This window comes from Tetrao urogallus, assembly GCF_951394365.1.
Source record: "Tetrao urogallus genome assembly, chromosome: 11".
Taxonomy (NCBI): Eukaryota; Metazoa; Chordata; class Aves; order Galliformes; family Phasianidae; genus Tetrao; species Tetrao urogallus.
In genome coordinates this window covers 18,575,206-18,588,385 of record NC_136824.1, presented here as the reverse complement: position 1 = coordinate 18,588,385, position 13,180 = coordinate 18,575,206, and the positions used below count along the sequence as shown (strand labels likewise).

Genomic DNA, 13,180 nt, shown 5'->3' with positions numbered 1-13,180 from the left:
TATCTGAATGTGGGATGTGAAGCATTAGAAACTCCTGTCCAATTGTGGATTGTGCATAATGGGATGCAGCAGAGGCAGTGACAATGAGGCAAAGCATGGAGCTCAGTTGTGAAAGGGGTATAATTGGGCACAAAAGCCTGAAGCACCAGCACCTGAGTGTGTTCCTGGTGATTAACTGTTATTTACGGTTTGTGCACACATATGCATGCTTACAGTATCCTGGGCCCCTTAGAAGAGAAAATTACATATCTATCCTCTATGACTTTGGTGATTATGATTGAAGATTTGAAAAAAACCTCTTTTCTTTCTAAACTCCTTTCCCAATATTTTTGTTGCTAGCTGTATGATCAAAAACCAGCAGTGTCATGCACACAAACCACTGTTCAGGTATCTTACACCCTTTGAAGAAAATCTCGGTTCCTAAGGATAGCTCCTAAGGAAACTGTATCTTCCTGTAACTCAAAGAAAATGAAAGGGAAGCCCAAGAGGACTTTGTGAAATTGGAATCAGAAAGTCCAACAGGAATTGAAGCGCTTTGACTTGAACTTCCATAGGCGCCTTTATGACCTGTGCTGCTGCTGAATTGCGATTGTTGTTTTGTTGTCCTTTTTATTGATAGCACGTCTCACATCCATGAAAACGCCATATATCTGTGTGCCAGTTTATCTGTCTTGTGTTTCACCAAGTATTAGCACTTGCGTAGTTTTTCTGGCTGCACAGCAGACAACAAGTTTGTAATCACGCCTCCTGCCTCCCGCAGAGCATCATGCTGCACTGGCAGCCTCCTCCTGCGGGGACACACAGCGGCCAAATCACCGGCTACAAAATCCGCTACCGCAAAGTGTCCCGTAAGAGTGATGTGAGTGAGAGCGTCGGGGGGACGCAGCTTTTCCAGCTAATTGAAGGTGAGAGATTATTTGCAAGCCCTTGACAGCCCAACAGGTCTAGCGACCTGTTCTCCAGCCCTAATGCTGCCTTTGGTTTTCTATGTGGAGCAAATAAACTCTTTCCAAACCTTCCTATATAGGTATATAAAGCATTCTATAAAGGCATAGAGATTGCATGGAGTGGATGGTCCTGAGCTCACTGTGTGAGTGGCAGAAATGAAAGTATGGATAATGATGCCAAAGAAATGCTCTCAGGCTGGATGTTTGCAAGCTCACCTGTTTGTTTGTGGACAGAATGTAGGTGTGCTCTGTCTCTTGCAGTGCTCACCCACAAGCCTGATTCAGAGTCATGTGAACTTCTTTCAGACATCTGTACAAATCATGCCACATAGTTTCTTATATGTCAGCCTTTGTCCCTCTTTCTGGCAATGATGTAATAATTTGTCCCCTCTTTATTTTTGTATGTTTCAGAAATTCAGCCTACTACAGTACTTAGCATAAATGATAAATTATTGCTAGAACAACAATTTGGTGTAGTGGTAACGGGGCATAAGGAGAGGAGCAAACCTAGGTTTTGGTCATGAACAGCTGATCAAGCTGTGCCTCTTACAAAGCAATTAGGCAGCTCAGAAAGTGCTTCATGCTGTATTCTCAGAAGCTCCACCTGTGACTCAGTAATGTTTGTTTCCTCCTAGAGTCAGAGCTGATTGGTGCCTGTTAGCAGAGCGCATTTTTAGCAGCAACGAGGGCCTGTTTAAGACAGTCTGTGTATAAAATTTGAGTGCATTTTCTTATTGTTTTGATTATTGATTATGCACTCTTATATACTGCAAACAAACTCGTGGTATGTTTTGGTCAATTGCTGTCTGTACTGTACATCTGTGCTTAGTTATGGCTGTGGGTGGTTCTCCTCTATTAGCATCCAGAAATTAAAGCTTGCTGTAGATGGGACCCTGCAGTGCCTGCCTGTGGCCTATGGGGACGATCCTTGGAGAGTCCCAGCTCTGGTGCCCGTGCTCATGGTTTAGCTCTGCACTGTAAGCAGAGTCAGCTTTCTTACTGGAGTTGGCAGTGGTGTTTCCATCCTGACCTCAGGCTGTGCTTGAGTGGCACTGCTGGGGTGAAAAGTTTTCTAACTACCAGGTTATAGCTGTACTTTAATTGTGATTCCTGTGCTTTTGGTTGGGATTTGCTGTTGTGACACCTGGGCTGCTCTTCATCTCCTAGGTCTTGAACGAGGCACTGAGTACAACTTCAGGATAGCTGCCATGACTGTGAATGGTACTGGGCCAGCTACTGACTGGGTGTCAGCAGAAACGTTTGAGAGCGATCTAGATGGTAAGATATTAAGTGTGGAGGTATTTGTGACACCAAGGCCAGGGCACAGTAGAGCTGGAAAAGGTGGTTTTATTGAGTTGCTTTAATGTTTTCTAATGTTGTAATGTGTTTTATTTATGATTAAGTGGAATTAATTTCTTTTTCTATCATGAAATTCTTACCAAGTCAATAAAACAGCTTATGCACAAATTCTGCTTCTACACTTTTGAGAACTGTATATTTTTGCTATCAAGAAAAACCCAATTTTGAATGCCAGTGCCAGTGGTTCGATATTTAAATAATAATACAAGATAAGATTTATCTAATAATAATGCCTTGAATTTTATATTGTAATAAAATTCATCTCGTTAATCATGAAGATGTTCACACGCTACGAGGTGGAGGTAGGAGGACTGTTTTCCTGGAGGGAAGCAAAATAATGATTATGCATTGCTGGAGCACCTAAATTATGCTAATGAAACCATCGGCGCACGCCTCAGAGTTCTGAAGGTGGTGATTTGGTATTCAGCAACGCAGTGGCTGACTTGTGGGCCTGCTGACTGCAGCATGGAGCCTGCATGGTGTCTGCACGAGGGCTGCAGAGCTGGGGTCCAAATGTAAACTTTGTTGAACACAAGAGAGATGCCATGGTAGGAAAGGAATGATGGAAAGCATCACTTTTACCTCCAGGGCTTTGCAACATTACCACTGTGTTTTATTGGTACTGCTTTGTTGAAATATTTTTCCTCTCTTTATGACTTCCTTATAATTTCTAAAGAGAGCATTTGATCCCCATTAACTCGTACCGTTATAGCTGTGGGTGTCCCTGTTCATTGCAGGGGAGTTGGACTAGGTGGCCTTTTGAGGTCCCTTCCAACTCTAGAGAGTCTATGATCCTATGATTATAAAAAAAAAAAGATTGATTTTCAGTGCTGGTCAGCTACTGTAGACCTGATCTTCTATCAGAAATGAAGACTTCTTCGTCAAAGCCATAGATTCATGATATGCAGTGTACAGAACCATGCAGAGCTTACCAATAAAGGTAGAACAACTTCTGTGAAAAGTGTTGACCTCTGTTGGTTGGCCCAGGTTTGGTATTTAACAACACAAGAATAAACGGCAAGTGAAAACTTGATTGTCACAGAATTCAAATGAGTAAATCTGTGAGCATCTTCTAGAAGTTGGCTATGAGCAACTGGAATTGCAGCAGAGAAGTGCTGGTTCTAAAGAATGCAGCAGATCTCTAAGGAAGCACCTACGTGTTCCTGGTGATGCTGGGTAGCCCGTTCTCATTCTGAACAAGCATTTGATTGGTTTTGTTGAACAAAAGTTACCTTCTGCTTCTTGCAGGCCAGACTCCCTCTCTGCAGTGTTAGGAAGGAGCTTGAGGTCATTCTTTCTGAAATAATGGTGCAAAATGCCAGTGATGTCTGTCACCTCTGTGTGACTGGAGATTCAGTTGTGGCAGCAGCTGGAAGATGGAATTGTGAAAGAAATCCAATGTTTGTTCTGTGCTGCTGGAAGATTGCTTCAGCAGTCAGCTGGTCTGCCCCTCGGAGAGCCCATTTTTCAATCTTTGTGTTATGCAAAGTTGATGCTCAACTCAATATTTGTCCTCTTTTTTCCCCTCTCTGTTGCTTAATCAGGAGCAGCAGAAAAACTAATGCTAACTGTGGAATTTGGTTTTGTAGCTATTTAGAATTTGCTTCTTAGAGATGAAATGACTTGTGTATGTGGCTGTCGTCCTCTAACTGGATGTGACACAGCCTTGCAGCTTGAGAAACCACTTGTTCCCCAGACTGAAGGAGATGTGGATGTTTTGCTTTCCTTTCCCTAACAAGCTCATGTGGGTATATTTAATAACACAGAGCATATTTACAGCTCATGTTTAATTTCTCAGGTTCAATATATGTGCATACATTTCATTCCTCTCCACTCTGTCTGCTTTTGAATTTAAGTAGAGTATAATGAACTTCATAGTGCCATCATTGCCAACAGGAGCAGCCCATTACAGGTCTGTGCTGGTGGGGCATTCTGCAGGGCTGGCGCAGGTCCCACCAGGAGCTCATACACAGGGACTGTTAAAGAATTGTATAAAGTTTATCCCCATTGCAGTGGCTTCTGTGCAGTTAGAAACAGCTTCTCTTCTGTTGCAATTCTGTAGCTTTTCTGTATTTAAGAGTGGTGAACTTTAATTGATCGGCTGTGTCAGCTGGAGACCATAAACTCCCTTGGCAAGCAGGCCATGGGCATATTATGATCCAAGTAATACTGCTGTGGTGTTTTATTAAATGCCTGTAGATAAATGCTGCATGTTTCATTAAAAGGAAATCTCTGCAGGAAGCAGAACACTCTGAACAGTTTATTTTAGAGCGGGGAACTCAACTTACTACTGCACAAAATACAAACTGTCTGTTAGCATACAGTGGGCTCCAGCAGCCTGACAGAAGCAGTTACCCCATTTCTGAGAAGCTAAGAGCAAGGCATGGATGTCAGTGTGTGCAGTTGTGCTTTTGCTTTGCTTTTGCCTATGTTCAACACTGGGGCAAAGTTTTCTAGTAAGAATGCTGGGGGACTGCAGTCACATCTCACAAACATCAGTCCTGTTTATAAGGGCCCCGATTCCACCTCGCTGTTGGATTGCAATTAGATCTGTGTGCTCACAGGGGTAGGGTTCAAGCATCTATTGTTTCATGCTTATGGGATGAATGTGAAATCCCTGCCTATGTTTTGTGAGTTATGTAGAAGAGACTTCAGGACCCACACAGTGACAAGGATAGTGGTGGTACAGGACAAACGACAGAAGACTTTTGCCAGAAATGCTGCAGGCAGTTTAGTGACAGTGGTTTGAGCTTTGGAATGTTCTATTTAGTCCTACAGTGAGCTCAGGCACCTTCCTTTGGACGTGACTGTGTTCTCAAGATAATTATTTAGTGCCCACAGTAAGTAATACGATGGAGCTAAAAGCAGATTGCTTTGTGGACAGGATGTGATAAACTGAATGCATATTTTTGAAAAATTAAAATTGGGAAGAACATGCAGAAACATCAGAAAAGTCTGCCTGGAAGCAGACCTGATGCTTTTCTTCAGTATGACAGTCAGGTGCTTTTAAAAGGGTGTCTGTTAGAATGTATTAGTTAATTTTCATCTGCTTATTAGAGAGCTCTTTGCTCTCTCTTGTACAGTAAAGCTCTCTCCTTTGGAGCACACCCATTTTAATACATGCGCAGAGTACAAGTGCTGCATTTGACCTTATTAGTTTACAGTTCTTTACGTAATTACCTTTATTGAGGAGAAATCCTCTAAATCCACCGTTTTCCTTCAACAGAAAGCCGTGTTCCTGAAGTTCCGAGCTCCTTACACGTCCGTCCTCTGGTCACCAGTATTGTGGTAAGCTGGACTCCACCTGAGAACCAGAACATTGTGGTGAGAGGTTATGCCATAGGGTATGGCATCGGCAGTCCTCATGCACAGACCATCAAGGTGGACTACAAGCAGAGATACTACACCATTGAAAACTTAGGTAAGGAAAGCAGATTAACATCAGCACCCAGATTTCACCTCCAGTACATGTTGCTGTTTTTCAATCATGATATGAAGTTATAAAACTGCAAGCATGTCTTCTAAGGGGATCTTTATCATTATGAAGGCAATAAGTTGGGAAACCAAACAGTTGATATGTTTGAAATGAACTCAGTTCTCTGTTGATGGAGGAAATGGCAGAGCAAAAGAAAAACCCAGAATCCTGAACTTGCTGAGCTGGAAGCAAAGTGTGTTGCCTTCATCAATGACAAACATAAACTTTGACACAGAGCAGCTTTTCCTTGTTTTCCTTCTGGAGCTGTGAACAGGTGGCTTCAGGCAAAAAAAGAAACTAACATGTCACCAGGATATGGTGGCATCTGCTTTGAAAGGGAAATACAGGGTAACCCTGCCACAGAATTCTCTGTGGTAGGCAAGATAGCCTGAAAGCAAAATAAATATTAGGATTGGGAAGTTCCCTAAAATTAGGGCATTGGATAATGCTGCAGTAGAGCAACCTGAAATTTTTGAAGGGTTTTTTTTTTTTGTAATCTTGGCTGTACCTAAGGTAGAAGTGCTGTGACTCTAGACATCTGCTATGGGAGAGCTATTGCACAGTAAAAGGAGGTCTGCGTGGAGACTTTCTCACTTCAAACTTCTTATTTTTTAACAAAAATACATGAAATAAAAAAATAGAACAAAGCAGAGAAAGCATAGAGGCAAAAAAGAGGATGCACTAACAGTCTGTACTAAAGCCATACTATTTTTTTTTCCTTTAGACCCGAGCTCACACTACGTCATAACTCTGAAAGCATTCAACAATGTTGGGGAAGGCATTCCCCTCTACGAGAGCGCAGTGACCAGGCCTCATTCAGGTAAGGACCAGGGGCTGCCTCTGTGTTCTGCCCTGCTGAGAGCTGCCAGCGTGCCTCCTGCACATTATTTCTAGTGCAGGAGTGTTGGGTTTTGTTGTCATCAAGTGCTCTCCATTTCTATAACTGATTGGCCTTACTGTTTCAGTGATTGCTCTGCATGGTTCTTCTGCTTATTAAACCAACTAAAAATGATTTCATTTTTCGGTTACAAAATGCATCTTTGAACAGCTTACAGATGTTTTTATTTGAAAAGTTAACCATTCAGTCAGCACAAATGGGTGTTGCTCTTGTTTTGTTCTTGGGGGCAAGTGTAGATTTTTAGCGTGTGTCTTTACTTTGAGATTTTGAATGTGGTGCATGCATTTCCTTTGTCTGAGTCTCAGTTTGGCATAACTTAGATTAAACAAGTTCTTGGCTTAGTTGTTTTTCATCTTGTAACACATTAATACAAAGATAAATTTGTTTGCAAGTGAGCTTCTATTACTGTGTGGCTCGCTGTGCTCCCTGCTAGACTGCTGGCATTATTTAGTCCTGTGGGACAGATGTTAACGCTTCTGTTTGCTTTAATTTGCTGAAAAGCAATAATTCTGATAGATTTTATAGAGGGCATTGGAATTGCAGTTTCTTCACTTATTGCAAATTTGCATGGCACATAGAACGTGCCTGCCATGAACATTCTTTGAAAGCTGATGGCAGTAACTCTTTCGGAGTGACATTTACCCACCAGAAGTAGTCCAGCTCTACTTCCTCCACATTGTTTTCTGCAAGTGGACGTTCTGAGGGAAATAAATTCAAAATTAAAATTACTGCATGCTTGGGATTCTTAGTGCTGTGATTGAATGCGCTCAGCGCTAATGATTGGGTGGCAAACTTTATAGCACAGATATGTCATCACTGTCTTGAGGGAACACTATGCAACAGTTATTGTAATACCAGCCTTATGTCACCTATTAACTCTGGCTTTTCTCTCTTTTTCTCCATTCCTCACCTCTCATTTCATTATATTACCCCGCATTTCCCCCTTTTTTTTTGTTTTTGTTTACGTTATAATGCCACCTTCTCCCTTTTTAATTATAATACACAACTTTTTACCCATCAATTCCCTAGACACTTCCGAAGTTGATTTGTTTGTTATTAATGCTCCATACACTCCAGTGCCAGATCCATCTCCCATGATGCCACCGGTGGGAGTTCAGGCTTCCATTCTGAGCCATGACACCATACGGATCACTTGGGCAGACAACTCTCTGCCAAAGAACCAGAAGATCACGGATGCTCGCTACTACACAGTTCGCTGGAAAACCAATATTCCTGCAAATACAAAGTACAAGGTACCAGCGTTTCAACAGCACTATCAGGGCTGGGATGCTGTGATGAGAAGTTTCGTGTTCTACTTAGGGCTGAGCTAAAGCTGAGAGTAGTGCTTAGTGTAGGTGCGAACCTGGTTTTGTCTGAGGTGGCTGGAAAGTGCTCACAGCATTGGTGCTCTGTTAAATCAACAGAGGTGCTCCTGGGGTTGTGGTAGGGCATTGGGTATGAGTGCAAGAATGGAGTCAGGGAAGGAAGAAAAGAAATAGAAGGAAGGAATGCACTTCCAGAACGACGTTCTGCTGTGGAGCTGCAGACATGGTGAGCATTTCCTCCTTTCTGCCTTACTTTGACTTGATGGCTTTGTGTGGCTTACCTGTAGAGGAGCCAATAACACGTCGATGAGGTACGTGCTGCTGATGGCTTTCCTCCAGTTAGCAGAGGAGGCTGGCTGGCGGTGTGTGGAGACTCATGCACCCCCTCCGACTGGCAAATATTTGTTCTTATGGTTTAAAGTCTTTTTTTTTTTTTTTTCCTTTTTTTTTTTTTTTTTTTTTTTCTTTTTCCTTTTTACAACCATTTCTGTTCATGCCACATAGTTTGTGAAACATCCCTCTGGGAACAGAGTGGGTGCAAAATACCTAATAATAACGATATCATGTTGCTGCCTGCCTTGATTTGGAGAGTAGATTTGGGGTTGGGTGTTTTGGTTTGGGTCATCTTAGTCGGTTGGTTGCCTTTTTTAATTTCCAGAGCTATTTGGAGGCCTCAGAAAGTGCTGACTGCAAGTTTCACACTGGAAATGAGACTCAGAGGAAAGGGTTGTTAAAATCTCCGGCGTGTGGAGATCCCTTTATGCTCTTAGAAAGCAATCTTGTTACAAACCAGATATTTTTTTTGATTGAAATGAGAAGATGTATGTATGTGTGTTCCTCCTCTAAAGGCGAGTTATTTATGAGCCCGCATTCCCGAGGCATGTGCAGAGGATGTCTCAGGAGTGATTTATACAATGCTGCAGTTTCATTAGTTAAGAGCTGGTAAATGCAGTACTCCCACTGTTCCCAGTGATGGCAGCCAGGGGCCGAAAAGTTTTACTCTGACCCAAAATAAATACATAACGATGGAATATGATTCAGAATTCCTCGTTTTAAAAAGCGTTGGCCTCAAAGGGCAGAAGTATGACAGCATTTGCCCTACATCGTTGTTCCTGCAGCATGATGTCTGCAGAACTCACTTCTGCCTTTTCCTTTTGTTTAAAGGCACGATCTGTGCTGCTCGGTTGAGCAATAACAAGTGGTAACATTGATGCAGGCAGAACCCATGTCACAGATGTGCTGCTGTGTTTCAGTCAGCTCTTTGGTAACTGCCTTAACTCAGGACAAGCCTGTAGCTGCTCCTTGGCAACTTTGCTGGGTGTTGCATGCTTTGAGGCCCTTTGCTTCCTGCACAGATCTCTCTCTTCAGGACATTCTCAAGTAGCCACAGATCTGTCTCTCCCATGTGGTTTTTTTATCTGCCGCTCTCCTCAGTAATTTGCACGTTGATGGAGTGCATTCAGAGCTGTGTATGTTTGCTCCTACCCTCTGTACTGACATCCCCCAGGTATTTCCCAAGGAAGGTGCAGCTTGCACCAAGCACACGTTCGTAGCTCCACCAGCCGTGCTGCCTGCAGTCTGTGCAGGAGTTGTGTCAGTGCGGGGCACATCAGCACGGAAGCAGAAGCTGAAAGACTTCTCTGTGCTTTGAGCCACGTAGCTGCACTAATGTGGATCAGAGCGTTTCGCAAAGAGCCTTTGTGGTGCAGCAGGGCTACCTGTGATTTGTGTTGCTAAAATATGAAATCTTCGTGTGGATCTTAGAGGCCTGTATGAAAGAAAATCTATTTTACAGAGCAGTATTGATGGTATTTATTTCTAGCACGTGAGCAGGGTTTGGTGCTAGGGTTATACTGTGATCTTAAGAACAGAATGGAAAGCTGAGACGGTGTTAGGGATCTCTGCAGACCCCAGAGAGGAGGAAGCAGTGTGCTTCACAGGGGTGCTTTGCAGGCTCATCAAACCAGCCTTGAGGAGAAAATTTCTCTTTAGGACATGTCACTACTTCACTGTCCAGGCCAAAGGTTTTTGTAGCTTCCACTGAAGCATCCCTTATTTCCCCTTGGCGCTGCATAGAGCCAGGGGGGCTGCTGGGCAGATGGGGAAGAGCTGCTCTGACCACGTGGCTCCTGCTTGCACAGGGAGGCTTTGTCACTAGCAAACAGAACTGTCCTGCTCTGCGCTTAAGCATTCAAACTATTCAGCCGCAATCACTTCTGCTTTGAAATGACACTGAATTTTGTAAAAGTAAAGGTTTAAAGATAATGGAGGATTTGGTTTTGAGTAGTTTTATGATATCTTTACGGTCTGTCAACCCCTGTGATGTCTTAACTGGCAAAATGCACCCCTGTGACCAGGCAGAGCGCTCGGCACACGTTCAGGTACCGCCCGGCTGACAGCCTTCTGAGCTTCCGTGGTGGAACGAAAAAGCTGTCATTGTGCACTTGAGAAATAAGGGTTTTCTCTGCCAAGTTTGGGCTGTATTATTCTACGAGACTTCCAGGAATGTGCATTTATAGGTGGCCTCTTCCTCGATAAAAAGAATTATCTGAAAACTGTTGTTGTATGACCCTGTCAGACTTTGGAGCAACTGTAATTCTGCGTTTAGATTACTGCAGGTCAAGGTAAGGAATGCAGATAGATGCAGAACTCTTTTTTTTGTAGGCCCCAAGTACATTCTGCTTGTGTTCAAGTCCTGTATAACACCTGTCAGACAGTAAAGGTTGAGAATTTACTCCTTTAATGGCAGTTACAGATCACGCTGAGCTGTATGCACCTTTTGGTGTTTGATCCCAAACAACAGTTCTTTCTGGAAAAAAACCCACCCCTAAAGCTTCATTATCTTCATGTCTCTCAGCACCTGTACCTCCAGTTGATGTATATATTTGTAACGTGTGTTAGAAATGTAATGAAAATGTTGACAGGATTTAGTGAGGAAGATGCAGGCTTTAGGAAGGGCCTCTATTGTTGGCCGTGCTTCATTGTTTTCCCTAGCTCCATCAGTTAATGAAATGCTGTAAATTACCGCCCCCCAGCAGGCAGTGGTTCAGCCTGCTGCATAACAAGTGTGCCCAGGACCTCGTATTGCTTTGCATTTCTTATATGATTATTATTTTTTTTTAATTTAGAATTGGCTGCCGTTAGACGCTCTTGCTGATTGCAGAAGGAATTTCTAGTTCAGGCTGAAACAACAGCAGATTAACAGTTGATTAATGAATTGCATGACAGAGCAGAAATGTTAGTGAATTAATGACGGTGGTTATGAAATGCAGCGATGCCGAGGTGCTTTAAACACGCTCCTGAGAGAGGGCAGCCTGGAGCTGGTGGTGGATGGCTCTCAGTTCAGGAGTTACTGATGCTTTGTTTTTCTTCCAGACGGCCAACGCGACCACTCTGAGCTATTTAGTGACTGGCTTAAAACCAAACACCTTGTATGAATTCTCCGTGATGGTGACTAAGGGGCGAAGGTCGAGCACGTGGAGTATGACAGCCCATGGGACAACTTTTGAACTAGGTACTCATCTGTGTGTTGGGAAGGGCTGGCGTTCCTGATGAGATGCACCAACTCTTGTCTGCCACAATCCTGCCAGAGGAGCAGCGTGCCTTTAGGATGATTATACTGATGAATACTTGCTGGGATTTGGTCAGAAATTCTGATTAAAAAACAGCGTACTCCAGAATTCAAAGGGATGATTGCGTGCAAAAAAATTTACATCAAATTACAGCGAGGTAATGAATAATGCACCACAGTTCACAGACAGGAGAGTGAAGCAGCATACGTTTGGAACATCTCACAAACACTGTGCTAATAGCAAATACAAAGAAAATGATTTAGCAAATAATAATTAAAACTTGGTATACATATGATGATTATCATTACAGTGAAGAAGTGCACGAGGCAAATGAATCAAAAACCAGAAATTCAGACATCCAAATGAGGCCGAAAGCCTTTTTCTCCACCAATGCTTTGTACTTCCCCTGCTGTGGCAGTGATGCTCTGGCAGTGCAGCTGCAGGGCCCTGCCCCTCGTTAGCCCCTGCCATCCCACGGGGTGAAATGGCCTTTGTGCTGTTAAACCCACTGCTTGCTGTGCTGTTGGGTCTGTGTATTTGAACTGGAAGGACAAGAAAGAGCATATTCAAATTACCCAGTAATTCTGCTACCTGATTAAAATCTAGCAAAAAAATCAAGCATGTGAAGAATTGGTCAGGTCATCCAGTGCTCTGAAACAAGAATGCACTCCCCAGAAATAGAAAAGCTTGGAGCCATGGAGCCAGCATGGAGGCTTGCTTCCCCCCCAGTTACTTTGCATTACAGTGCTGTACCTGTACTTGTGCTGGCAACACACACAGCTCTCATCTAGAGCCCTTTGCTCAGAGCAGCAACAGCACACGAAAAGATCTTAAAAGGAATTTGAAACTCAGAAAGTGCAGGAGTGGAGGAGAGATACAGTGATACAGTTTCATTTTTTCTGTTGAAATAAAAAGTCCATTTCTAACTGGGGAGGTTGTAAAGAGCATCTGCAAACATGACTTGAAAGCCTGGGAACTAGAAGGCAAAGGAGAAAAAAAAAAAAAAAAAAAAGAAAGAAAAATAGGCTAAGTATGTTTTCTCATTACAGATCTTGTGATTTATATTACTTGCCAAATTCCTGAGTGTGTGACTCATTATTTTTGAATACTCACGACTCGCAGTGCTGTGTAGGACTCTCACCCCGACTGATGCTGAAGAGAGGTCTGGGATAACTGCTGTCAGAGTTGGTGTGTGCTGTATGGATCTCTGGAGGGAGGGCTGGTGCTGCAGCCCTGCTTTGTGTGTGTGTTGCAGCTCGCTGCAGGGCCTCAGCTCAAGCTTTACATCCTTTCTGAGGAGCGTGCTTTTAAGTCCTTAGGACAATAATTACAGGAATTTTCAAGTTTTGCTTTTACCAGCCCTGGTTTCCAACTATTATTCTGCATGGAGCTAACAGGCAGCCAGCTCAGAGGATGTGTGGATTAATTTCTAATAGGTACTACACATAAAGCTCTTCCAATGTGAAAAACACTGCGTAAGCACTAGATGTTCCTATGCTGGTATTAAATATCCGAGGCAGATTTACTTTGCTAAAAGTAACCTAATTAAAAGTCTCATGTTTTTTTATAGCGTGGCGTTCCAAATGTAGCTGGTTAATGCACCT

General features: G+C 43.1%; 1 protein-coding gene across 2 annotated transcripts in view; it reads left to right on the top strand.

The window, feature by feature from the left end:
• The window catches only part of NEO1 (neogenin 1), a gene marked incomplete at both ends in the record, with an annotated part of 175,972 nt that overhangs the window by 141,566 nt on the left and 21,226 nt on the right, over positions 1–13,180 (top strand). For both annotated transcript variants that reach the window (XM_079541027.1, XM_079541026.1), the window contains 6 exons: positions 761–905; positions 2,115–2,225; positions 5,533–5,727; positions 6,506–6,601; positions 7,709–7,932; positions 11,380–11,518. In XM_079541027.1, the coding sequence (XP_079397153.1) occupies positions 761–905; positions 2,115–2,225; positions 5,533–5,727; positions 6,506–6,601; positions 7,709–7,932; positions 11,380–11,518 (910 nt within the window). The remainder of the gene's footprint in view (positions 1–760; positions 906–2,114; positions 2,226–5,532; positions 5,728–6,505; positions 6,602–7,708; positions 7,933–11,379; positions 11,519–13,180) is intronic.